Source organism: Schistocerca cancellata, chromosome 4, assembly GCF_023864275.1.
Source record: "Schistocerca cancellata isolate TAMUIC-IGC-003103 chromosome 4, iqSchCanc2.1, whole genome shotgun sequence".
NCBI classification, from domain to species: domain Eukaryota; kingdom Metazoa; phylum Arthropoda; class Insecta; order Orthoptera; family Acrididae; genus Schistocerca; species Schistocerca cancellata.
In genome coordinates, this window is record NC_064629.1 from 697,029,507 (window position 1) to 697,057,189 (window position 27,683).

The 27,683-nt window shown below is 40.5% G+C and overlaps 1 protein-coding gene across 19 annotated transcripts in view; it reads left to right on the top strand.

Moving 5' to 3' along the window:
* LOC126183635 (CLIP-associating protein 1-B-like) overlaps positions 1-27,683 on the top strand; it is a 764,859-nt gene that overhangs the window by 177,679 nt on the left and 559,497 nt on the right. For 5 of the 19 annotated variants that reach the window (XM_049925772.1, XM_049925761.1, XM_049925760.1 and 2 more), the window contains exons 20-25: positions 2,425-2,542; positions 9,388-9,537; positions 15,412-15,579; positions 21,229-21,392; positions 21,907-22,219; positions 27,456-27,613. The exons of 11 other annotated variants lie outside the window; for them this stretch is intronic. In XM_049925772.1, the coding sequence (XP_049781729.1) occupies positions 2,425-2,542; positions 9,388-9,537; positions 15,412-15,579; positions 21,229-21,392; positions 21,907-22,219; positions 27,456-27,613 (1,071 nt within the window). The remainder of the gene's footprint in view (positions 1-2,424; positions 2,543-9,387; positions 9,538-15,411; positions 15,580-21,228; positions 21,393-21,906; positions 22,220-27,455; positions 27,614-27,683) is intronic. 3 more of the 19 variants (XM_049925773.1, XM_049925771.1, XM_049925766.1) reach the window with 3 other exon arrangements.

Here is a 27,683-nt window from a genome sequence, read left to right on the forward strand (position 1 = left end):
GTTCTGCAACTGCTGACTTGTTATGCTGCTGCAATGTGGTGTTCTATTAGTGTTCTCATCAACCATGTTCAGCAGTATGCATCATCTTACCTATGTACACTGATCAGCCAGAACATTATGACCGCCGACCTACTGTTGATATAAACTCATCCAGGCGATAGCAGCATCACCTGGCGCAGAATGACTGCTAGTCAGACACTTGCACGGTACAAATATTGTCAGTGATCGTACTGTCTATGTGTAGAATGGGAATGCACGCGATCTATCCAAGTTATATCCAGGGCAGATTGTGATGGCCTGGAGGCTTGGTACAAGCATTTTGAAAACTGCACCACTTGTTGAATGTTCGAGGACTGCTGTGGTAAGTTTCTTAAACACGTGGCAAAACCAAGGTGAAAACACGTCCAGGCGTCATAGGGTTTGGCGGACACCCTTCATTACAGATGTCAGACTTCGTAGGCTGGGCATACTGGTTGGTTAGTTTGGGCGTGGGACAGTAGTGCCACAGGGAAGTGTGATAGGACCGCTCTTATTTTCTATATGCATAAATGATTTGGCAGACAAGGTGAGCATCAGTCTGCTGTTTGCTGATGACACTGTGGAGTATGGGAAGATGTCATTGTTGAGTAATTGTAGGAGGATATAAGATGATTTTGAGAAAATTTATAGTTGGTGTGATGAATGGCAGCTAGTTCCAAATGTAAGTTAATGTAGATGAGTAAGAGAAACACTCCCGTATTGTTCAGATACAGCATTAGCACTGTGCTGCTAACGTGGTCACTTCAATTAAATATTTATCTGTAATGTTGCAAAGTGATATGAGATGGAATGCGGACATAAGGACTGCAGTAAAAGGCAATGGTCGATTATGATTTATTAGAAGAATTTTAGGAAAGTGTGGTTCATCTGTAAAGAAGACTGCATATAGAACAGAAGTATGACCCATACTTGGGTACTACTCGAATCTTTGGGATACCCAGTAGGTCAGATTAAAGGAAGGCATCAAAGCAATTCAGACCAGGATGCTAGATTTGTTACTGGTAGGTTCGATCAGCATGTGAATATCACAGAGAGTCCCTGGTGGGAAGACTATGTTCTTTTCACAGAATACTATCAAGAAAATGTAGAGAATCAGCATTTGGAACTGACTGCAGATTGATTCTACTGCCGCTGACGTGCATTTCGTATAAGGACCATAAAGACCAGGTAAGAGAAATTAGGGCTCGTTCAGAAGCTTATAGATAGTCGTTTTTCCCTCATCACATTTAATAGTGGAACAGCTAAGGAAATGACCAGTAGCTACTCACCATATGGAGTAGGTATGTAGATGTACATCCATATTTGCATATTTGGTACCACTACAGAATGCAGATAGAACCAACAAGATAGTAGAAGCAGAACTGAACTATATGCATGCATTCCAGGAAGACTTCTGGTTGGGTAGCTGACTGGAATAGGTGAATCGATAGAAATCGAATGATGTTGACATGCAGTGATCGCTTGCTAGTCGCTAACAATAACATTATGTTTAAGGCCTCGCTAAAAATAACATTATGTTTAAGGCCAGTAACATTATGTTTAAGGCCACTATCTCTACAAAACCAAAGGCGAAAGGGTGAATTAATGATAGCTGAAATGTTGAGTGTAATTGAGTTTGAAATCAACTTATTTGATGATGTATTTGATACGTTTAATTGTGTTGTCTTATGGCTGAACAGTAGCAACTGCAAATTGATAGGCCATACTGGTCAACATGTTACAATTTTTATCAGTTTTCAGTTACTCCCATCCTGTTCACTTAGATACATTTTTTTACAAAGTAGCATTTATTAGGTAGTTTGCATTTTGAGCTGGAATTTGCACAGATATTAGCATTTATCACAAATGTGAATTTTTCAGGGCCATAGTTAAAGCATATTGATGTACCAGTTAAGACATTATTTGAGCATGTGAATGTATGTTTAATTTTCTTTCTTTATTACAGACATTATTATTTAATTTGTGTAATATATCCTGTGTCTACCGTAACTCGTTCTGTTTTTTTGAAAGTAAAACTAATGGTAACCCGAAGGTTGGTATGAATATTACAGCGCTTTGCTATCCATTATGATTCATTAGAGATTGTCTCCCTATTACATTTTCTATGGACAGTACTTGGTGATATGAAAAGTACAGTTGAATTTTGGTAACAACAAACCAGACTTAGTATTGTTTTCAGGAATAAGAAGTACAGAGCTTTAAAAAAGGGAATGACTGAATGGGAAAAACAAATTTAACTGTAATATTCTTGAAATATGTGATGTGTTTTAAGAGTATTTTATACGAATGTGACTTAACACTCTGTGATGTTGCATTTTTCAGTATTTATTTAAACTATACTCGTAATGGAATTTGTTCTGAACTTGGAATTTATATTTTCTACAGAGGGAGGTCTGGACATATTGGCAATGTGAGCGATCGCCAAGGACAGTCCCGACCAGTGATGGCCCAAAAAATATTACAACAGAGTCGGGAAGCTGAGTCTGCACTAGCTGATGCCTTGGTAAGTGTCCCATTGTTATTTTGAGTGTATTGTGTCACTATTTTTTTCTTTTTTTTGTGTGTACACCTGTGTAACATAAATATATGTGCTAAGTCTGACAGTAGTTCATAGACATGTAACTCTTTCTTTAGAAGGGGGACTGGAATTTGACAGTAGTGAAGAGAAGAGAAGGAAAACAAAAATAGATAAATATGTACTGGGAAAAGGAATGAAAGAGTAAAGCACCTGGTAAAATTTTGGACAGAGCATAATTTAATCATTCTTAACACTTGGTTTAAGAATCTTAAGGTTCAAACGTAGTATGTGTTCCAAAATCCTACTGCAAATCAACATTAGTGATATGGGTCTGTAATTCACTGGATTACTCATACTCTTACTCCAGTATTGGTGTGACCTTTGCAACTTTCCGGTCTGTAGTTAGGATATTTTGGCAAGTGAGTGGTTGTATATGATTGTTAAGCATGGGGCTATTATATCAGCATACTCTAATTGGTATATAATCTGGACTGGAGGACTTTATTAAGTGATTTAGCTTTTTTTGCTACACTGATGATATCGACATCTAAGTTATTCATGTTGGCAGGAGCTCTTGATTCGAATTCTGGAAAACTTATATTATCTTCTTTGGTAAAGGAATTTCAGAAAACTGTATTTTAACTCCATCTTACTGGCACTGTCATTAACAACATGACCTTCACTATCATGCATTGAAGGTGTTGATAGTGTCTTGCCGCTGGTGTACCTCCAGTATGACCAGAGTCTCTCTGGATTTTCTACCACATGTCAAAACAGAGTTTTGTTGTGAAAACTATTAAAATCACCTTGCATTGAAGCTCACCCTACATTCCAAGCTTCTGTAAAACATCACCAACCCTGGAGATTTTGCATTCTTTTAAATTTGGGATGCTTTTTTGTTGCTTGTGCAACAGTGTTGTGACCTGTTTTGTGTATTATTGGAGTTTATTTCCATCTGCTATTAATTTGTTTGGTATAAATCTCTCTGTTGCTTTGATACTATTCCTTCGAATATAAGCTACATGTGGTCTACACTTTCATAGTTAGTTCATCGGGAATGGAGGCTGTCTCTTAGGAAAGCATCGGGGCAAATTTTATCTGCTTTTTAAATAGGTATATTTTGTGTTTATTCTTGTTAGGTTTGGGTGTTGCGGTATTCAGTCTCGCTACAACGACCTTGCATTCACTGTACCCTGAATTCATCACAATGCCCCCAATTTGATCAGGGTTATTTGTTGCTAAGATGTCGAGTGTGTTTTCACCTCCATTCACACTTTTAGTGGGCTCCTGAACTAATTGTTCAAAATAATTTTCGAACAAACAATTTAGTACAGTTTCAGCCGATGTTTTATATCTGCCACTGACTTCAAATATGTTATTTTGCCAACATATTGAGGCTAGACAGAAGTCACCAACAAGTATAATTGTATGAGTGGGGTACCTGTTCGAAAGAAGACTGCTTTGAACTGTTCAGAAGCTGTATCGTCTGACTTTGGAGGTCAGTAAAGGAACCAATTATTAATTTATTCTAGTTGTTGAGTGTAACCTCTACATATACTCACAGGAACTATCTACTTCGTTGTTGTTGGTGTTGTGGTCTTCAGTCCTGTTTTGATGCAGCTCTCCATGCTACTTTATCCTGTGCAAGCTTCTTCATCTCCCAGTACCTACTGCAGCCTACATCCTTCTGAATCTGCTTAGTGTATTCATCTCTTGGTCTCCCTCTACGATTTTTACCCTCCACGCTGCCCTCCATTACTAAATTGGTGATCCCTTGATGCCTCAGAACATGTCCTACCAGCCGATCCCTTCTTCTGTTCAAGTTGTGCCACAAACTCCTCTTCTCCCCAATTCTATTCAGTACCTCCTCATTAGTTATGTGATCTAACCATCTAATCTTCAGCATTCTTCTGTAGCACCACATTTCGAAAGCTTCTATTCTCATCTTGCCCAAACTTTGTTAGACTACTTCTAACAGTAACGACATGCCACCACCAACTGTATTTAAATATATCCTCTCTGAACAACGTCAGGTCCTTTGTAATAATTTTGGCTGAATTTTTCTGTTGTTTACCTAGAACTAATTATGCTTCAGTGCTTTCTAGTCCCTGGTTCTTTTGTTCTTTCCCAACACAACTACAACAATTTACTAATATAATACCTACGGTTCCTATGTCAACCCTTGTTCTGTGCCTGGCCGTCACTCTTCAAAATTGAAACTTATTTTGTCTTTCCCTGAGGCCCTCTAACCTAAAAAATCACCCAGTCCAATCCACACGCGTGCACCCCCCCCCCCCCCCTCCTCCCCACCCAACACTTTCTGTGTTCAGTGGACCTCTGACCTGCCCACCACCCTGTGGCGCAACTCGAGGATCCTCCAGTCTACACGGTTACAGAACTGTCGGAGCCTCTGATTCAGACCCTTCACTCAGCTCTGTATCAAAGGTCTATAATTGAAGGTCCACAGTCAACCCTGTAGATGCTACAAATGGTGATCTCTGCCATCATCTTGCAAGCAAGACCGGCAGTCTGTACCAATTCTTCTAGCCACCTGAAACCAGAGAGAATCTCTTCTGATCCAAAGCAACATACATTGTTGGTATGTACATGAGCCACCACCTACATCCTGTTCTTTTTGTGGCATTCAGAAGGACCCGAGCCACCTCTTGGGTGACTCCGCCAGGTATGCAGAGTACACACTGGATTTCTTCCCATCCTTGGTAGCCATGTCCCTAATGGGTGCCACTACATGCCTAACATTAGAGCTTCCAATGCCTGTTGATCCTACCCTCTGCAACCTTGCAGGTTGAGAGGCTTCCTCTAGAACAGGGGAAGCAACTACGTGTGGCTCAGGATGTGTGTCAGCCGTAGATAGTGCCGTGATCCTGTTTGCCAGACAAAGCAGAGAGGTATTTTGATCAGTCTCCCCTCCCATCTCAGAAAGTCTTTCATTGCCTGTCACACCTTGGGATGACCTCCCATTCAGCCACTGGTGAGGCGTCAACCTCAGTGTGGGCAATAACAGGGACATCAACAGTAGTGGACCAGTCGAGGGACACATGGAATGTGCTGGACATACTATTGATCCCCACTTTCAGCCCTCCGCAGTGACGACCATCGGCAGCAGCCTCAAGCTGAGTGACTGAAGACAGCACCGCATTGAGCTTTGAGTGAAGGTTCACCAATTCAACTTGCATTCGAATACAGCAGTCCCAGTTCGTATCCATACTGGACTACATTACATAGTCCCTATTCACACTACACTACCCAGGTATTAAAATGCTATACTGTGTTTAGTAAGTACTCAAATATGCAATAAATTTAAAAATTAATCTAGTAACCACCCATATAACTGAAAATAAATCACTCCTGTTTTAAGCTCATAAAAATAATTCATAAATGAAGGATGTACTCGTCTGACCTGCTGCAAGAACACAAAGACTGCCTCATTGACATCCTAACCAATAATTCTAAGAAATTCTCAATACAGTCAAAGTCAATAAATCCTGTGTGTACCAAACTACTTTGGTCCTTCGCTTTCAGTGTGTCATGTGCAAAATATGTTAGTTAGTTTTACATGACCAATGTTTTCAGAATGTACGCTGGTTGGCAGACGAGGTCATTCTCTTTGAAGTACCTCATTATGTTTAAGCTCAGACTGTCCTACAGCAGATGGGTGTCAATGAAACTGAACAGTAGTTTTGTGCATCACTTCTGCCGCTCATCTTGTCGATGTGCACGACGTGTGTTTTCTTCCAGCCACTGGGCACAGTCGTCATCCCCCCCTTCCTGCAGATTCATGATACATTATGCTTAAAAGAGGGACTGACTCAGCCACAGAATTCTTCATAGAATTTTATAAGGAGTCTATTGGGTCCTGGAACTTCATTCAATAGTTAAGAAACATTTGGAAACAAGAGTTCCACATTCTGCTTTTGGTTTACTACCCTCTATTTCAATTCCTGTATCATCCATGAGTTCCTGGACACTAACTATGGTGCTGCTTATAACCTTTACATGTGACCAGAATTGCATTGGATTTTTCAAGATTCTGTAGCAATAGTCATGGAAGTTTTCCCTCATAGCCCCGTTGACAAGGAAATGTGCTTTATTCGGCATCCGTCTGTCTGTAGCCTAACATTCTGTTTTACATCTGCTATTCAACAAATATAGATCTACATCTACGAACATAATCTGCATGATACTGTATAATGTACTTTCCATTCCACTCGCAAATAGAGCGAGGGGAAAACGACTTTCTATGTGCCAAGTAGCATATGTTTCTGTAGGTTTACATAAATTGTATACCATGAAGGATCTCCTCCATCACATGCTGTTGTACTATTTGTTGCCATGAGATGTAATATACTTCCCTCATTGAGCGGGCTTCTGTAGTACTTGTTCTAAATAATTTTCAGAGAAAGCAATTAGTATTGTTTCAAAGTTTTTCTGTCATGTCAACCCCTTACAAAATTGTAATTTTCCCAACTGATTGCTGGATGATTAAAGTCTCCTGCTATGATTACTGTATGACTGGGAAATGTATGTAATACAGAGGTGAGGGGATGGTTCTGATGGGCAACAGAGCAACTCCTAAGCTTACACTCACCCTTGAATCTGACTCTTGCCCACACCATCTTGAATGCAGCATCAGTTTTTAACTCGAAGAAATTTCTTGTCTACTGTGATGAATACACCACCTCATTTTACCACTAACCTATCCTTTCGATATACACTTTGATTTACCCTGGAACTCGTACTGCTGTGCATTAATACCTGATCACTAAGATTGTAATTGTCTTTTTCTGAGGGGGACATTTCTTCAGATCTTAGACTAAAACTTCAAGGCCTCCTATAACTATCATTATCTTAAACTGGATCAGTAATCAAATTGAAATAATAATAATAATAATAATAGTAGTAGTAGTAGTAGTAGTTGTAGTAGTAGTAAACAATAGCTTGTGTGCACCCTGCACCCAATCAGCAGCTTGTGTAGCAGCCTCTGATGTGTAGCACACCCCTTATCAATTTAGGAAAACTCTACAGTTCTCAATCTGCTGGCCCAAGTGTTGGAAGTCTCAGCCTAACTTGTTGCATAACCATTGAAATCTCTGGTTCAAACCTAGCACTCAGCTAAGAATCAGATGGCAGCAATCAGTTCTGAGGGCAGCGCTGCATATTGTGAAAGTCATTGCAGTTCCATGAACAGGATGTGTCTTCTCACTTCTATCTGCTGGTTGCTAGAATGATCAAAGTACAACCTTGGAATTGACAAGTAATGATAGATTCAGTATTTCCTGGAAAGGAGACAGTATCCCTGGGAGAGGATAGTGCATAAGGCACTTTGGTGAATCTTGTATGTTTCTCTCTCTCTCTGTCAGAAGCCAACCCAGAAAACCCCTTAAAGCAGCTTCCAGTCAACTGACAGCAGTTAGAACAATTTCCATATGTTTAGAAATATTAACTGGCTGAGTCTGGGCCTGTTAATAGCATATACTAGGGGGCTGCAGTGTCTCTCTTGCAATATTTTTTTTCTGTTTAGCAAATAAATTACTTAAAATTAGGGATGCAGCTTCACTTTTAACTTTTGGATCTGTTGCACTTCAAAAATTAGAAGTTCTGTTCAAGAACTGAAGTGTTTTCAGCCAGTATTTGATTTGTTTTATGATGATAAAGAAATTGCAATAAAATTTTCTGATTCTTTCAAGCTGTTGGAACTTTCTGTCTCAAACTTCTGTTTTGTCAAAATTATGCTCACTAATCAACCCACATAACAAGGTTTGAAAAAAGCAGACCTTTATGACTGCTCCAGGCAGTATGTACTGTTATTGAGAGGAAAACTGAATGGAATGCAATTTGATATTTATAGTAGCAGAAAAAAGTATAAACATATTCAAATTACGTAAGTACCTACACTCCAAGTAAGAAACTAAATGCTTCCGATAAAATCTGTAGAATGCACAACTGTAGCTTGCAGCTATTGATATGCTATGAAATATGTTGTACACCTCACTCAAACTTCTAAAATTCCTCAAAACAGGTTCTTTAATTAAAATAGATGTAAACTGAAATTATGATTGTTCAAGTTAGGGTGCTACTACCAAGGTTTATAGAATGCTCAAAGTGTAGTTTACAACTGATGAATTACATATTCTGATATAAACAGTTATAGTTAGTGTGGTTAAGGCATTAACACCATGTTCGGTTTGTACATAAAATGTTAGGCTCTTGATATTCGAAGCAAACTTATCTGCCACATGTGATCTCATCACAAAGAAAAACTAGAAGTGGGTTTAAATATATTGAAGAAGGTAAAGTGGTGACTGTAAATTTATTTACTGCAACAACCTAAAGAGGTTTTGGAAAGAATTCACATAATGAGGAAAGAGAGAGACCTACGTCAGACAGTGTGTGTGTCTGTCATCAGGGCAACCAAACCTAAATATTTTGTGACACTCCTAAAATGAGCTGTTGTCATCTTACAGCCCTTGTCTAGTCTTGTGTGATTCCTTTCTCTTTACAAAAGTAAACAAAATGTTCAGCCGACATGGTTTTGACCCTCTCAAAAGTGATGGTGTTTGCTTGGATAAAAATGCCTAGGTTAATATCTTAGGAAGGTATATTGTGATTTTGAGAGGACCAGTAAGGACCAGTAAACATATGTGAAGGAGAGGACTTTATGGTTTGCTGTTAAGGTTTTGGAGAACCAGTAATTTGCATTACTTTCTCAGAACATTCATTGTAATTGTTGTTTTAATTGTTGTACATTTAAGTGTTAAAATACTTTATACGGCTATTCTTACATCAGCAACTTTCTTACTTCCAAACAGACATTCGACTCAGTTGATGGAAATGAAGTTGGCAGCCGAGTACCACTCAGCCGCAAGGCATATAGATCATTTGATGATCATTCAGATGACAGTGAGACATCCAGTGTGTGTTCAGAGCGATCTCTTGATTGCTACAGGAGGTCTGGTGATGTAAGTTTTATATTTTTCTGCTCGTCTTTCGTAGCATTTGAAGGAAAATGTCTGTTTCAATTGTCAGCTTTAAAGAATTATTAGGAGTAACCTTTTAGTAGTACCAGTATTTACAAAATATATTCAAAATATTCTGTACTTAATTATTGTATGAGAGTTAAGTGAGAGTGGGAAAAGGGAGAACAGGATGACTAACACAGAAAAATGATCTAAAGCTAGAAAGTGGAGTATCTCCATTGCTTTTCATTGTGATGATGGATAATATATGTAATGTCACAAGTGACAATAGGGATAGGAGAGAGAATAATAACAAAATTGTTTGCTGAAAATTTAATGGTTCTGGGGACCAATTAGAAGGAATTGCAGAAGCAAGTATACCACCCATCTGCAGGAGACTGTACTTTAACTATGTAAAACGTAGAAACTTGGGCTTATAGCACTGTCTATTATCATTTTTATAGTACCACTACCCTAGAGTCAGTTGCTTCACTCTGAAAGTGGCCATTTGTCTATGGCAACCATCCTAAGTTGACTGTGGTTGCCTACACACAAGGGTGTCAAGTTAGATCGAGTCTGTGAAATTTAAATGCATTTTATTTCAAGTATGTACACTTTGTTTTATCATGTCTTCCCCCCTTTTTTTCTTTACAATAGATGTTCTGTTCTAATAATGAAATGGTGTGTAATTTGCAAACTCTACATATATGTGATAAGTTACTTGAAGTGTACAAAAATCATTAATCTGTGACGGCTCTAAGCACTATGGGACTTACATTAATCTGTGATGAGTGTGCATGTTAAAGCTATGCAAATTTGACTGAAATTCTTTCATTTCATTATAATGAACAGGTTTCTTCTATTTTCTAGTCAAAATCACTTGAATATTGTTCTTAAACAATAAAAACTTTGCTTATTTTGATGGTAACAGATTTTTCACTTTTTCACTATAGGCCTACCTTTCATTTTTCAGAATAGATATGCTTCTTTAGGTAGTTGATAGTGACTGGGCCAAACATCTCATGAAATAAGCATCAAACGAAAAAAACTACAAAGAACGAAACTCGTCTAGCGTGAAGGGGGGAACCAGATGGCGCTATGGTTGGCCTGCTACATGGTGTTGCCATAGGTAAAACGGATATCAACTGCGTTTTTTTAAATAGGAGCCCCCATTTTTTATTACATATTCGTGTAATACGTAAAGAAATATGAGTGTTTTAGTTCTACCACTTTTTTCGCTTTGTGATAGATGGCGCTGTAATAGTCACAAACGTAAAAGTATGTGGTACCACGTAACATTCAGCCAATGCGGACGGTATTTGCTTCATGATACATTACCCGTGTTAAAATGGACTGTTTACCAATCGTGGAAAACGTCGATATTGTGTTGATGTATGGTTATTGTGATCAAAATGCCCAACGGGCATGTGCTATGTATGCTGCTCGGTATTCTGCACGACATCATCGAAGTGTCCTGACCGTTCGCTGGATAGTTACGTTATTTAAGGAAACAGGAAGTGTTTAGCCACATGTGAAACATCAGCCACGACCTGCAACAAATGATGATGCCCAAATTGGTGTTTTAGCTGCTGTCACGGCTAATCCATACATCAGTAGCAGACAAATTGTGTGAGAATCGGGAATCTCAAAAACATTGGTGTTGAGAATGCTACATCAACATTGATTGCACCCATACCATATTTATATACACCAGGAATTGCATGGCGATGACTTTGAACGTCGTGTACAGTTCTTCCACTGGCCACAAGAGAAATTACGGGACGATGACAGATTTTTTGCACGCGTTCTATTTAGCGACGCAGCGTCATTCACCAACAGCGGTAACGTAAACCGGCATAATATGCACTACTGAGCAACGGAAAATCCTCGATGGCTACGACAAGTGGAACATCAGCGATCTTGGCGGGTTTGTGTATGGTGCGGCATTATTGGAGGAAGGATAATTGGCCCCCATTTTATCGATGGCAATCTAAATAGTGCAACGTATGCTGATTTCCTACGTAATGTTCTACCGATGTTTCTACAAGATGTTTCACTGCATGACAGATTGGCGATGTACTTCCAACATGATGGATGTCCAGCACATAGCTCATGTGCGGTTGAAGTGGTACTGAATAGCATATTTCATGACAGGTGGATTGGTCGTCGAAGCACCATACCATGGCCCGCACGTTCACCAGATCTGATGTCCCCAGATTTCTTTCTGTGGGGAAAGTTGAAGGATATTTGCTATCGTGATCCACCGACAATGCCTGACAACGTGCATCAGCGCATTGTCAATGCATGTGTGAACATTACGGAAGGCGTACTACTCGCTGTTGAGAGGAATGTCTTTACGGCGTATTGCCAAATGCATTGAGGGTGACTGACATCATTTTGAGCATTTATTGCATTAATGTGGTATGTACAGGTAATCACGCTGTAACAGCGTGCGTTTTCAGAAATGATAAGTTCACAAAAGTACATGTATCACATTGGAACAACCGAAATAAAATGTTCAATTGTACCTATGTTCTGTATTTTAATTTAAAAAACCTACCTGTTACCAACTGTTCGTCTAAAATTGTGAGCCATATGTTTGTGAGTATTACAGCACCATCTATCACAAAGCAAAAAAAGTGGTCCAACTAAAACATACATATTTCCTAATGTACTACACAAATATGTAATAAAAATGCGGTTTCCTATTCAAAAAATGCAGTTTGATATACATTTGACCTATGGCAGCGCCATCTAGCGGGCCAACCATCTGGTTTACCCATTCAGTTTTGTTCTTTGTAGTTTTTTTCATTTGACGCTTATTTCGTGATATATTTGGCCTCGGTCATGATCAATGGACCACCCTGTATATCTCTAACTTCAGGAAATTCAGTTAAATTTTTGGCCATTTATATGATTTTTTTTTTAAAGAACCTTTAATGTTTTCAATTATTTGTTTTTTGAATTTTCAAGTGAAGTTGTTCAGTAGATTATTTGTTACAACAGTTTTTGTCACTGGAGTGCGATCCCCCCACCCACTACCTCCATGCCCCAATGTGCCAAGCATGTTGCTCCATAAAAGTGTGTCAAGTAAGGGTTACAATAATTAGATTGATTTTTTAACTTGTTTTCTGTTCTTTTTATGATACAAGGTATATACATGAGTAGAAAACTGTAGACAGTAGGGTTTAATTGTGCTCTCTACAGAAATCTAATTTGATTTTCTTTTTGGAGTAATTGGGTTGAAGCGAGCTTCGAGGTGTGATGTAGATCCAGTTTTTACCACCATAAACAGTTTGTTAACATTGTAGTTTCATCATCATTTTCACACTCCTTTTTTTATTATTTTTTGTTTATAGTATCACCTTTTGGTTCTCAGTGTCACGAGACACTTAACAGGGTTGTATCTTTCATCATAACACACTACCACTACACCACCAGCAGTGTCACTGCCATTAATCATTACTGTTTTGAAGGTATTTGTAATGATCAGATTTATAACATTGAACACAATTGAATTAATTTAAATTTGTTGATCATCACACTTTTGAATAGTACTTGTGGAACTGTTGTCCCAAACATTTGATGTGCTGTCATGTGAGTAGTTGACATTCCCTTTGATGGGTGTTTATGCCTGTAAAATCTCTCTTCTTCCACATCAGTCTCCTCCTCTTATCACTGTGTAACTGCTCTTCTAGGTAATTAGACTTTTTATATTCTCCTGCCATATATTTGCTCATTCTTTGCACATAATCATGTCCCCACAAATGTACTTTGTAAGTGGTTTCCCAAATATTATGTTCGAAATTTTTATATATGGTGACTCTTTTCTTGTGAACAAGTGTTTTCTGTTGCCCTACAAGTTCTTTCTCATTTACTTTGATTTTGCTTATTTCTCATTTTGATTTCGTATTAAGCATCTAGTACTCAATCACAGCCTTTGATTCCATATATTTCCTTATTTCATTGATGACTGCCTATATTTCATCAGTAATTCATGTCTTAGCCACCTCTGCCTTTAATGTTTCTATGCTTGCCTTACCAGTCTTTATAATTCAACTATCTGAGTACTTGGCATTGCCTGCATACCCCATCTCTCTATCCATCTCCTCCCCCCTCTTCTGTCCGTCTCCTCCCCCCTCTTCTGTCTGTCTCCTCCCCCCCTCTTCTGTCCGTCTCCTCCCCCCTCTTCTGTCTGTCTCCTCCCCCCTCTTCTGTCCGTCTCCTCCCCCCTCTTCTGTCCGTCTCCTCCCCCCTCTTCTGTCCGTCTCCTCCCCCCCTCTTCTGTCCGTCTCCTCCCCCCTCTTCTGTCCGTCTCCTCCCCCCCTCTTCTGTCCGTCTCCTCCCCCCTCTTCTGTCTGTCTCCTCCCCCCTCTTCTGTCCGTCTCCTCCCCCCCTCTTCTGTCCGTCTCCTCTCCCCTCTTCTGTCCGTCTCCTCCCCCCTCTTCTGTCTGTCTCCTCCCCCCTCTTCTGTCTGTCTCCTCCCCCCTCTTCTGTCCGTCTCCTCCCCCCTCTTCTGTCCGTCTCCTCCCCCCTCTTCTGTCCGTCTCCTCCCCCCTCTTCTGTCCGTCTCCTCCCCCCTCTTCTGTCCGTCTCCTCCCGCCTCTTCTGTCCGTCTCCTCCCCCCTCTTCTGTCCGTCTCCTCCCCCCTCTGTCTGTGTGCTCCTCCCCCCTCTGTCTGTGTGCTCCTCCCCCCTCTGTCTGTGTGCTCTTCCCCCCCTCTGTCTGTGTGCTCCTCCCCCCCTCTGTCTGTGTGCTCCTCCCCCCCTCTGTCTGTGTGCTCCTCCCCCCCTCTGTCTGTGTGCTCCTCTCCCCCTCTGTCTGTGTGCTCCTCCCCCCCTCTGTCTGTGTTCTCCTCCCCCCTCTGTCTGTGTGCTCCTCCCCCCCTCTATCTGTGTGCTCCTCCTCCCCTGTCGGTCTGCTCCCACCCCCCCTCTGTCGGTCTGCTCCTCCCCCCCCTGTCTGCTTCTCTCCCATTTCATTCCATTTCTTCTTCTCCCTGTGTTTGTCTGTCTGCGTCCCCCCCTCCCCTCCCCCGTATCTCCTACTCAATATGTGTCCACCACCTCCGCTTTCCTTTCCCTGTTCATCTCCTCGTCTGCCATCTTTCTGTTCATTTCTTCTTCCCCCCTCTCTCTATACCTATATCTTCATCCCTCTGTTTCTGTCCCTCTCCTCGTCTTTCCTTTCTCTGTCCATCCCCCCCCCCCCCCTCGCCTTCCATTTTTTACATTCCATTATCTCTGTCCATCTCCTCCACTCCTCATATCTCTCCATGGTATCACCCTCTTGTCAATAGGAGGCTGGTGGATTTTACTCCCACAGTATCTCTTTCTAGATCGTAATTAATGTGTGTACCAAATTTGGTTGAAATTGTTCCAGGGGTTTAGGATGAGCCTTTTACCTGTAGCATTGCCCACATATGCACATATTAAATATGTTTAATGTATATTTAATGTATTTATACACATATTTCACTTGTATCTGTAGAGAATTTCACCCTGCATGTCCATTTTCATGCAGCTCAATAAATAGTGTCCAAGAATTTGTCTCCCTTAACTGTCATCATCATTAATATTTTTACATTATTACCATATGTATTGTTTTACAAGTAACATGCTGAGAACATATCTGTAGAACCATCTTCCTTGGCACACAGTTTTTTTAAATCCATTGATGATGCCACAACTTTAAGTGGCACAATTTTAAAATTTGACAAAAATAATAAAAAAGACCAATTTGAGTATACTTGTGTAATTAATTGTCTCAAAATAAACATGAACTTAATGTGTTTCTCACTGGGACATTGAGTCAAAATATTATAATGTGTTTTAACATGTTACAGTTGGTATGCTTTTTTGTTTCTTTTCCCTGTAGAACATATCGGACATCATAAACAACTGTGCCAGCACACACTGGAATGAGCGTAAGGATGGGCTGGTCTCATTACAAGCATATTTCCAAAATGAAAACAGACTGAGACGTGTTGAACTCCAACGAGTAACTGAAATTTTTACCAAAATGTTCATGGACTCCCATACAAAAGTAAGTTTAGACATATTAATATTTAACTTTGTCTTTCTTTTCAACAATAAAGGTTGATTTAAATTTTATTTTATTTAGACTTAGAATTGATGTTTTGAACAAATGTATTTTTGTTGTATCCATGTTCAATTCAAAACACTTTGTTTATACGAACTGCTTTCTTTTAAGTTGTATTTATGAACTAAGTTAGATTGCATCTTGTGTGTATAGTCAGGTGATAGGAATAATGTCCCTTGACACTACCCACACTTGGAGTGCATCGTGTGGGGCGGGGGACACTCAGCACTAGTCAGAGTCTAGGAATTTGTAAATATTGCCATAGGGCACTGCCATAAAGATCCATTCTCATCTACCATGAGGAGCCAATCTCATTAATGTACAATGCTATTTCGAGGAAGAAAGGGATAATGATGGACCACTTACACTGTCTTCGGAAGTCATAGAATGAGTAGCAGCTGCTCTGAAAACTGAAGCGACCTCTGTAAGGATAAAAATGAGGGAGAGAGTACTGGAGATCTGGAGGAACCAACTGCTGCTATTTTGACTCCATGGTAGTGCATGCTGCTAAAACAGTAGAACTGGATAATGTTAAGGAGGGTGCACTTCAGGGACCTGTGAGACTATTACATGCAGAAAGAATATCCCACCCAGTAGAAGCTGCTTCTCTCACTTCAAGGCAGAGAGTTGAGTTGTTTTCCAGAGAAAAAACGCAGCCTTTTAGTGATACTAAAAAAGTTAAGTTTTTCGTGAAACATGTTCTGCATGAACCGAAGGATATCATTGTGTGGAGAGGCCATTTTTGAGGGAAATAGCCTAGTGCAGACATTATAAAATCATTTGATTGGACAAAATGTTGGTAAGTGCTGGTCGTTCCCTACTGACTGTGTGGAATTATGACATCACATGAGGAACGATGAAAGCTCCAGTTGGAAAAGGCAGTCAGCTCAATCTTTTACATGCTGGAGCAATTGGTGGGTTTGTTCCAAATGCTTTTTTTATCCTCCACAGTTGTTTACATTAAAGAAATCGGGGGGACTATCGCATATAAATGTCGGTAAAAAAATTTAAAGAGTGGTTCTTCCAAAAATAAGAACTCCCTGTAATATAATGCACCATACCACTTCGTGCAGTTAAGTAGAGCCCCTACATGCTGCAGCATCAGGAAGAGTGACATTATGGATGGGCTAGGAAGAACTGCAAAGATTCATTTGATAGGGAAATGAAGAAGTCAGAACTGCTGTCATTCTTGAAAGAGCATAAATCACATAATACCGTTTATGAAATTGACAAAATTACTGAATACGATGGTCATATGTTCCAACTTCCACCTTAGTACTGGCGTTTCAATGCAAATAGAACTCGTGTCACCTCAGTTGAAATCATATGTTGCAGACTGAAATAAAACTCTTAAAATTAAAAGATGTCGGATTTTCTGCGTGTGAAGTATTGGGCAGTATGACGATCATAAAGTGAAACAATACTGTCTAACATACGTGGTAGATCTGGGAAGAGGCATGACAACAAGAAGGTGCTCTGTAACAAAGAGTGGAAGAGGTTATAATAAGATTAGGGGATGATAGCAGCAGCAGTGAAGATGAGGACAATGACATAGGAGATGTGGATAATGATGACACTCTTTGAAGACTGTGGAGAGTGCCCTTTTACATAGCTGCAGGTAAGAGATGAATCTATGCATTAAAATATGCATTCAAATACTGAAACATTGTAATCTTTACTTTTCCACAGCATATATTTCCAAACTTTCTCTTTATAACTACAAAGAGAGTATGTTTTGATCCTCTGAGGTTATTAGCATTTTTTCTTTCACACTTCACTGGTATGGTATTGAAACAAACCTATAATTAACTGGTGTGATATTCAGTCAGACGACTGACATGGTGTAACAACAAACAGCCGCATAGTAGCATTGGCAACATTGCCGTTGGCTGTCACAGATTTTCTTTCAGTGACCCAATTATACCTCTACAGTTCCCAAGCAGTCTTACCTCAATTTATGGTGGAGAGTACTTTGGTATCACTATAATTTGCATACTTTCATGTTCCATTTGCAAATTATGCACAAATGGATGATTATTGGTAAGCCTCTGTATGAGTTTGCATTTCTCCGCCATTCCTGGCACAGTCATTTTGCGGTGTGTGTGTGTGTGTGAGAGAGAGAGAGAGAGAGAGAGAGAGAGAGAGAGAGAGAGAGAGAAGAAAAGAAAAGACACACACATTCTTACTTTTCAAACTCATACACACACAACCATTGCAATTGGGTCTGATATGAGCATCGATCTTTGGCGAGGTTGGTTGTTAGGATACAGAAGCGACATGAGGCAGGGAGGCGAGAGAGAGCAGGGTAGTGTCTAGTGGTGGGGAAGATGCTAGTGCTGCTGCCAGTGTGGGAGCATGTGAAGACATGGTGGTGTAGAATAGTGAGCTGCTATTTGCACTGTTGCGAGTTTGCGCTGGGGGGCAGGAGGGGGGGGGGGGGGGCAGAAAAGGAGAAAGGATTATGTAGGTGAACTGGTGGATAGAAGGCTTCATTGGGAATAAGGAAGGGGCTAGTCAGGTGGACAACAAGGACTAATGAAGGCCGAGTCCAGGGAACGAAGGAATTAGTGTTGTCGCACAGATGACAAAATGGTAGATATCGAAATAGACGACAGAGGGATAGAGAAACAATTAAAATCGCTCAAAAGAGGAAAGGCCTCTGGACCTGATGGGATACCAGTTCAATTTTACACAGAGTACGCGAAGGAACTTGCCCCCCTTCTTGCAGCGGTGTACCGTAGGTCTCTAGAAGAGCGTAGCGTTCCAAAGGATTGGAAAAGGGCACAGGTCATCCCCGTTTTCAAGAAGGGACGTCGAACAGATGTGCAGAACTATAGACCTATATCTCTAACGTCGATCAGTTGTAGAATTTTGGAACACGTATTGTGTTCGAGTATAATGACTTTTCTGGAGACTAGAAATCTACTCTGTAGGAATCAGCATGGGTTTCGAAAAAGACGGTCATGTGAAACCCAGCTCGCGCTATTCGTCCACGAGACTCAGAGGGCCATAGACACGGGTTCACAGGTAGATGCCGTGTTTCTTGACTTCCGCAAGGCGTTCGATACAGTTCCCCACAGTCGTTTATTGAACAAAGTAAGAGCATATGGACTATCAGACCAATTGTGTGATTGGATTGAGGAGTTCCTAGATAACAGGACGCAGCATGTTATTCTCAATGGAGAGAAGTCTTCCGAAGTAAGAGTAATTTCAGGTGTGCCGCAGGGGAGTGTCATAGGACCGTTGCTATTCACAATATACATAAATGACCTGGTGGATGACATCGGAAGTTCACTGAGGCTTTTTGCAGATGATGCTGTGGTGTATCGAGAGGTTGTAACAATGGAAAATTGTACCGAAATGCAGGAGGATCTGCAGCGAATTGACGCATGGTGCAGGGAATGGCAACTGAATCTCAATGTAGACAAGTGTAATGTGCTGCGAATACACAGAAAGATAGATCCTTTATCATTTAGCTACAAAATAGCAGGTCAGCAACTGGAAGCAGTTAATACCATAAATTATCTGGGAGTACGCATTAGGAGTGATTTAAAATGGAATGATCATATAATGTTGATTGTCGGTAAAGCAGATGCCAGACTGAGATTCATTGGAAGAATCCTAAGGAAATGCAATCCGAAAACAAAGGAAGTAGGTTACAGTACGCTTGTTCGCCCACTGCTTGAATACTGCTCAGCAGTGTGGGATCCGTACCAGATAGGGTTGATACAAGACATAGAGAAGATCCAACGGAGAGCAGCGCGCTTCGTTACAGGATCATTTAGTAATCGCGAAAGCGTTACGGAGATGATAGATAAACTCCAGTGGAAGACTCTGCAGGAGAGACGCTCAGTAGCTCGGTACGGGCTTTTGTCAAAGTTTCGAGAACATACCTTCACCGAAGAGTCAAGCAGTATATTGCTCCCTCCTACGTATATCTCGCGAAGAGACCATGAGGATAAAATCAGAGAGATTAGAGCCCACACAGAGGCATACCGACAATCCTTCTTTCCACGAACAATACGAGACTGGAATAGAAGGGAGAACCGATAGAGGTACTGAAGGTACCCTCCGCCACACACCGTCAGGTGGCTTGCGGAGTATGGATGTAGATGTAGATGTATATGGAGGGGGACTGCTCATCATTACAGAGAAACAAACAAATGAACACTCTCACCCTTCCCTACTACTGGGTTCCACCCAGAACTGGAGCTAATGAATCTGTTCTCCACCAAGATTTTGCATACTTCTTGTCACACTCTGAAGTGATAACCCCTCCCACTGTCTGATATTCCAACATGCACACAATGGACACAACATCCTTTTCTTCCCAACTCCACTCTTGCTCCCAATCCCTCTCTATCAGGCTCATATCCTTTCAATAAACTTGCATCCAAAACCTATTCCTTACATCCTCCTCCCACCACCTATTCCAGTCCTGTCACAGGCATCTCCTACCCCATCAGCAGCATGGCCACTTTTGGAAGCAGCTGTACAATCTATGAACTTAGCTGGAACCACTGTGTCACATTCTGTGTGGGTATGATCACCAACTAGCTGTCTGTCTAATTGAATGGCCACTGCCAAACTGTGGTCTAGAGACAGCTGGACCACCTAGTTGCTGAGCATGCTGTCCAACACATTGTGCTTGATCTCAGCGACTGCTTTGCAGTCTCTGACTTGTGGATTCTTCCCACCGACACCAGCTTTTGTGAATTGCACACATGAGAACTCTCCGTGCAACATATCCTCCGTCGTGCCGTTGACCTTCACTAATCCCTTTCCCTGCATCTGTCTATCCTTTTCCCAGCTCCCACTCCAGCCCTGCACACACCTTACATCCTCGCAGAACGTCTGTATAGACCTTTCCCCTTCTCTACTTTTCTCCCCCCCCCCCCCCCCTTTCTCCCTCCTCAAGCACAATTTCCTGATGCGGCACCTAGTAGCCCACTATCCTGTCCCTACATGCTGCCACAGGCAGCACTAACACCTTCCTCAATACGTAACGTGCTATCCCTCCCCCTCACTGCTCCACACCTCTTTTGTACCCACAACTACCTACCACAACAAATATGCAATAAGGAAAACGTGGTTCCACCATGGACAAACACAGTTTCTCTTGTCTTACTAGCCAAGCGTGTTTCGGAGTTGTTTTCCTATCTTCAGTTGGTTTTATTTATTATCTTATTATTACATATTTGTACTCACAAGTCTCTTTGGTATTTGTAGTACAGCTATAATTATTGGCTTCCATTATGTCATTTTTTGTAGATCTTGTGTTTTCGTGCTTCTGCAGGATGTCTAACTGAAGATGGACAAACTTCACTGAAACGTGGTAGTAAAACAAGAAAAATTGTGTTTGCTGAAGGCAGAACCAAATTTCTCTCATTATATATTAGGAAGCAAGTGCAGACAAAGAAAGAGATTCAACCACAAAATGATCACCACACACATTCCTTTGTCATTTATTTACTAGCTTATTGACTATTTCTTATCACTCTGTTGACAGTTTTCATTTTATCAATTATTTGTTTCTGTTCTGTGTATAATCTTTTGTACTGATATTCTCAAACTGTGCTTTGAATTTTGCAGGTCTTCAGTATGTTTCTGGATACTCTAAATGAACTAATTCTAGCACATAAAGATGATTTACATGATTGGATATACATTCTGCTTACACGTCTCATGAATAAACTTGGTGGAGATTTGCTGGGTTCAATCCAAAATAAAATACACAAGTCATTATCTATTGTAAGGTAAGTGTTATATATTTTAAATTTGCAAAATGTGTTATCTGTTCTGTGTTGAAGTAGGTATTCGGATTTGAGTTTTACATTACTACACAACTTAACAAATTCTGTTGATGTAAGACAATAGTAGCTTTCATATTTTTGCACTTTCATATTCAGAGCCAGCTGGGGAATCTTAGCAGCAGAAAACAAGAAAGAGGTGCAACTACTCATTTGAACTATGAAGGGGAGCTTTATATTGATGCCCCCCCCCCCCCCCCCAACTGTAGCAGTACACAGTTTTATTAAATGTTTTATCTGTGTTTTTAGTCACGCGTTCTCTCCCTCCCTCCCTCCATAATCATCTACAACTATATTTAGTTTGAAAATTTTCCATTATAATATTTTTAAGATGCACATGCAAATTGCCAAAGTGGTGTCAAAGTTTTAAATCTCATTTGGCTGCGTGTGCTGCTGTTTTCTAAGTTTGCTTAATATTTCTAATAATATTGTTTTTATATTTTCTTGCTTTATCCTGTAGGGAATCATTTCCACTGGAACTCCAAATGAACGCAATTATAAGGTTCCTGGTTGATCAGACTCAAACACCCAATTCTAAAGTTAAAGTAGCTGTTCTTCAATACTTGGCCCAGCTTGCATCCTATATGGATGCCTCATCCTTTAACCCAGGTGCCCGAGAAGCAGCTGCAGCTTTAGCAAAAGTAATCAGTTGGACAAATGATCAGAAATCAGCTGAAATCAGAAAAGCCGCTCAGAACGCTCTAATTGCATTATTCAACCTGAATACACCTCAGGTGACAATGATTTTGTCATCACTGTCTCCAGATTACCAGGTAAGCATACATTATCAGGAAACACTTTCACTTATACATTGTTTAATTATGTGTAGCTTGAAACTTCACGTAGATTAGCTTGTGTGGTAATTAATAGTGATAATGTTAAGATTTAGGACACTCGATGTTGAGCTGATTATTACTGCAATTCTGTTCAAATTCTGCCTGTGTATGTATAGCATTATGACAAACATTTATACTTGATGCACACTATTTCTGCTATGCTGTGAGCATTGTTTGACTTTTTTTTCCCACTGAGATGACTGTTGTTGTTGTTGTTGTTGTCTTCAGTCCTGAGACTGGTTTGATGCAGCTCTCCATGCTACTCTATCCTGTGCAAGCTTCTTCATCTCCCAGTACCTACTGCAACCTACGTCCTTCTGAATCTGCTTAGTGTATTCATCTCTTGGTCTCCCCCTACGATTTTTACCCTCCACGCTGCCCTCCAATACTAAATTGGTGATCCCTTGATGCCTCAGAACATGTCCTACCAACCGATCCCTTCTTCTGGTCAAGTTGTGCCACAAACTTCTCTTCTCCCCAATCCTATTCAATACTTCCTCATTAGTTATGTGATCTACCCATCTAATCTTCAGCATTCTTCTGTAGCACCACATTTCGAAAGCTTCTATTCTCTTCTTGTCCAAACTATTTACCATCCATGTTTCACTTCCATACATGGCTACACTCCATACAAATACTTTCAGAAATGACTTCCTGACACTTAAATCTATACTCGATGTTAACAAATTTCTCTTCTTCAGAAACGCTTTCCTTGCCATTGCCAGTCTACATTTTATATCCTCTCTACTTTGACCATCATCAGTTATTTTGCTCCCCAAATAGCAAAACTCCTTTACTACTTAAAGTGTCTCATTTCCTAATCTAAATCCCTCAGCATCACCCGACTTAATTCGACTACATTCCATTATCCTCGTTTTGCTTTTGTTGATGTTCATCTTATATCCTCCCTTCAAGATACCATCCATTCCGTTCAACTGCTCTTCTAAGTCCTTTGCTGTCTCTGACAGAATTACAATGTCATCGGTGAACCTCAAAGTTTTTATTTCTTCTCCATGGATTTTAATACCTACTCCGAATTTTTCTTTTGTTTCCTTTACTGCTTGCTCAATATACAGATTGAATAACATCGGGGAGAGGCTACAACCCTGTCTTACTCCCTTCCCAACCACTGCTTCCTTTTCATGTCCCTCGACTCTTATAACTGCCATCTGGTTTCTGTACAAATTGTAAATAGCCTTTCACTCCCTGTATTTTACCCCTGTCACCTTTAGAATTTGAAAGAGAGTATTCCAGTCAACATTGTCAAAAGCTTTCTCTAAGTCTATAAATGCTAGAAACGTAGGTTTGCCTTTCCTTAATCTTTCTTCTAAGACAAGTCGTAAGGTCAGTATTGCCTCACGTGTTCCAGTATTTCTACGGAATCCAAACTGATCTTCCCCGAGGTCGGCTTCTACCAGTTTTTCCATTCGTTTGTAAAGAATTCGCGTTAGTATTTTGCAGCTGTGAATTATTAAACTGATAGTTCGGTAACTTTCACATCTGTCAACACCTGCTTTCTTTGGGATTGGAATTATTATATTCTTCTTGAAGTCTGAGGGTATTTCACCTGTTTCATACATCTTGCTCACCAGATGGTAGAGTTTTGTCAGGACTGGCTCTCCCAAGGCCGTCAGTAGTTCCAATGGAATGTTGTCTACTCTGGGGGCCTTGTTTCGACTCAGGTCTTTCAGTGCTCTGTCAAACTCTTCACGCAGTATCATATCTCCCATTTCATCTTCATCTACATCCTCTTCCATTTCCATAATATTGTCCTCAAGTACATCGCCCTTGTATAGACCCTCTATATACTCCTTCCACCTTTCTGCTTTCCCTTCTTTGCTTAGAACTGGGTTTCCATCTGAGCTCTTGATGTTCATACAAGTGGTTCTCTTATCTCCAAAGGTCTCTTTAATTTTCCTGTAGGCAGTATCTATCTTACCCCTAGTGAGATAAGCCTCTACATCCTTACATTTGTCCTCTAGCCATCCCTGCTTAGCCATTTTGCACTTCCTGTCGATCTCATTTTTGAGACGTTTGTATTCCTTTTTGCCTCCTTCATTTACTGCATTTTTATATTTTCTCCTTTCATCAATTAAATTCAATATTTCTTCTGTTACCCAAGGATTTCTACTAGCCCTCGTCTTTTTACCTACTTGATCCTCTGCTGCCTTCACTACTTCATCCCTCAAAGCTACCCATTCCTCTTCTACTGTATTTCTTTCCCCCATCCCTGTCAATTGTTCCCTTATGCTCTCCCTGAAACTCTGTACAACCTCTGGTTCTTTCAGTTTATCCAGGTCCCATCTCCTTAAATTCCCACCTTTTTGCAGTTTCTTCAGTTTTAATCTACAGGTCATAACCAATAGATTGTGGTCAGAGTCCACATCTACCCCTGGAAATGTCTTACAATTTAAAACCTGGTTCCTAAATCTCTGTCTTACCATTATATAATCTATCTGATACCTTTTAGTATCTCCAGGGTTCTTCCATGTGTACAACCTTCTATCATGATTCTTAAACCAAGTGTTAGCTATGATTAAGTTGTGCTCTGTGCAAAATTCTACCAGGCGGCTTCCTCTTTCATTTCTTAGCCCCAATCCATATTCACCTACTACGTTTCCGTCTCTCCCTTTTCCTACACTCGAATTCCAGTCACCCATGACTATTAAATTTTCGTCTCCCTTCACTATCTGAATAATTTCTTTTATTTCATCATACATTTCTTCAATTTCTTCGTCATCTGCAGAGCTAGTTGGCATATAAACTTGTACTACTGTAGTAGGTGAGGGCTTCGTATCTATCTTGGCCACAATAATGCGTTCACTATGCTGTTTGTAGTAGCTTACCCGCATTCCTATTTTCCTATTCATTATTAAACCTACTCCTGCATTACCCCTATTTGACTTTGTGTTTATAACCTTGTAGTCACCTGACCAGAAGTCTTGTTCCTCCTGCCACCGAACTTCACTAATTCCCACTATATCTAACTTCAACCTATCCATTTCCCTTTTTAAATTTTCTAACCTACCTGCCCGATTAAGGGATCTGACATTCCACGCTCCGATCCGTAGAACGCCAGTTTTCTTTCTCCTGATAACGACATCCTCCTGAGTAGTCCCCGCCTGGAGATCCGAATGGGGGACTATTTTACCTCCGGAATATTTTACCCAAGAGGACGCTATCATCATTTAATCATACAGTAAAGCTGCATGCCCTCGGGAAAAATTACGGCGGTAGTTTCCCCTTGCTTTCAGCCGTTCGCAGTACCAGCACAGCAAGGCCGTTTTGGTTATTGTTACAAGGCCAGATCAGTCAATCATCCAGACTGTTGCCCTTGCAACTACTGAAAAGGCTGCTGCCCCTCTTCAGGAACCACACGTTTGTCTGGCCTCTCAACAGATACCCCTCCGTTGTGGTTGTTCCTACAGTACGGCTATCTGTATCGCTGAGGCACGCAAGCCTCCCCACCAACGGCAAGGTCCATGGTTCATGGGGGGGACTGAGATGACTATTTTTGTGAAAACCATCAGTGAACATTGTGTTAATACATTGCCAGTATAATAATGTCATGTGACGAGGGTCTCCCGTCGGGTAGACTGTTCGCCTGGTGCAAGTCTTTCGAGTTGATGCCACTTCAGCGACTTGCGTGTCGATGTGGATGAAATAATGATGATGATTAGGACAACACAACACCCGGTCCCTGAGCGGAGAAAACCTCCGACCCAGCCGGGAATCGAACCCGGACCCTTTGGATTGACATTCTGTCGCACTGACCACTCAGCTACCGGGGGCGGACATTGCCAGTTATTGTACTTTCTGTAATTTTGTGTTGTATGAAACATCTTGATTCCTGCAGTGATTCAAGCAACAATGTAGAAATCTTTTTTACCATTACTTTTATATTTGGCAAGCCACAAATCATGCATGGCAGGTTTTACTTATAACTAGTATCACTAGTATCACTTCCACCTGCCCCACCTTGTTCACAATCAAGTTTAATATGATGTCGGAGAAGAATGAGACCCCCATCACTTGTCTGTTACCTCCAGTAATTGTTTGTTGCTGACTCCAGTGACAATGTCGAAGTCAAAGCTCAGTGTTCTGCTCTCCCGGCCTTTTTTGTCAGCTCTCCTGACCTTGGAGCCACTACTTCTCACTCCAGTAGCTCCTCAGTTGGTATCATGAAGCTGAGTGCTCCCCATTTCAGTCCTCATACTAAGGAAAAATCCCAGCAGTACCAGAAATTGAACCCAAGTTGTCCACATAGCAGCCAGAGCTATCGAGATAGACACCAGGGCAATATGATCAACACAGTTTATAGTAGTATGTTACGAGAATTTTCTAGAAAAACACATTACACAAAATTATTTTGTTCCATAGTTAAAGAGGTTCAGAAAGATGGAGACAAGTTCTTTACTAAAGGCAGTAATCTCTAAGTTCATTACTATTGATCAAACGCAGTCCTAAGAAATCAAACCAAAATTATGCCATTTATTACATAATGATATTACACATGTACACAATTTATACCTGAGAAGAACAGTGTTGTGTTTTATGCAAAACTTTAACATTTTTTGCTCATCTCTCATTTTTTTGTTTCTTTTCATTTCCCCCTCCCTCCACCAAATAATTGTATTTTTTCCCATTAAATAGTGAAATATTGCTGAAATGTTCAATCTAATTTGTAATCAACTGTCCTTAACTGTCGTTGAATCCTATGTTCTACACTCCTGCTTGAAAATATAATACATATAAATTAAACAGTGGCCAATATGTGCTTCAACAATTGGTCAGTTTTGTATCCTCATGTTTCTGGCCTCACACCTTAATGTGGTCTTTGAACTTTGTTTGGATTAGAATACAGTGTGCAATTAAATGGTTTGCTAGTGTATCAATTGTCATGTGAGTGAGCTATGAAGTAGTAGACAGTTCATTCAAGTCCATCACATGAAATGTGTAATAGAAGTAAAACTCAGTCACTAACAGTATCATCACTGTTGTTATCAGTAGTAGTAGTATAACTTTTAGTTGTAGTGGTGGTGGTGGTTCTGGTTGTAGTTGGAGGAGGATAAAGAGAGTTGTAGAACTAGAGAGATTAAATTTGAATCATGTGAGAAATGTTAATGTAAGTACACTTTGACAATAGCAAAATCAAATGCATTTAATTGTACAGGAAACAGCAGCAAGCCTTGTAAATAGCCATGTAAGGCGCAGTAGCACGGGAAGTTCGCCCCCATCACCATCACCACATGTTCAGTCTCCAGCAACTCCACAGTCTAGGCCTTCTCTGGAGATGGATGAGGGAAGTCTCAATCCAGAAGAAGTGTACAGGTAACTAGAACCTCTTTTGTTGACATTTCTTTGTTCTGAGTCTATGAAGCCTTAATTATTATTTATTTAT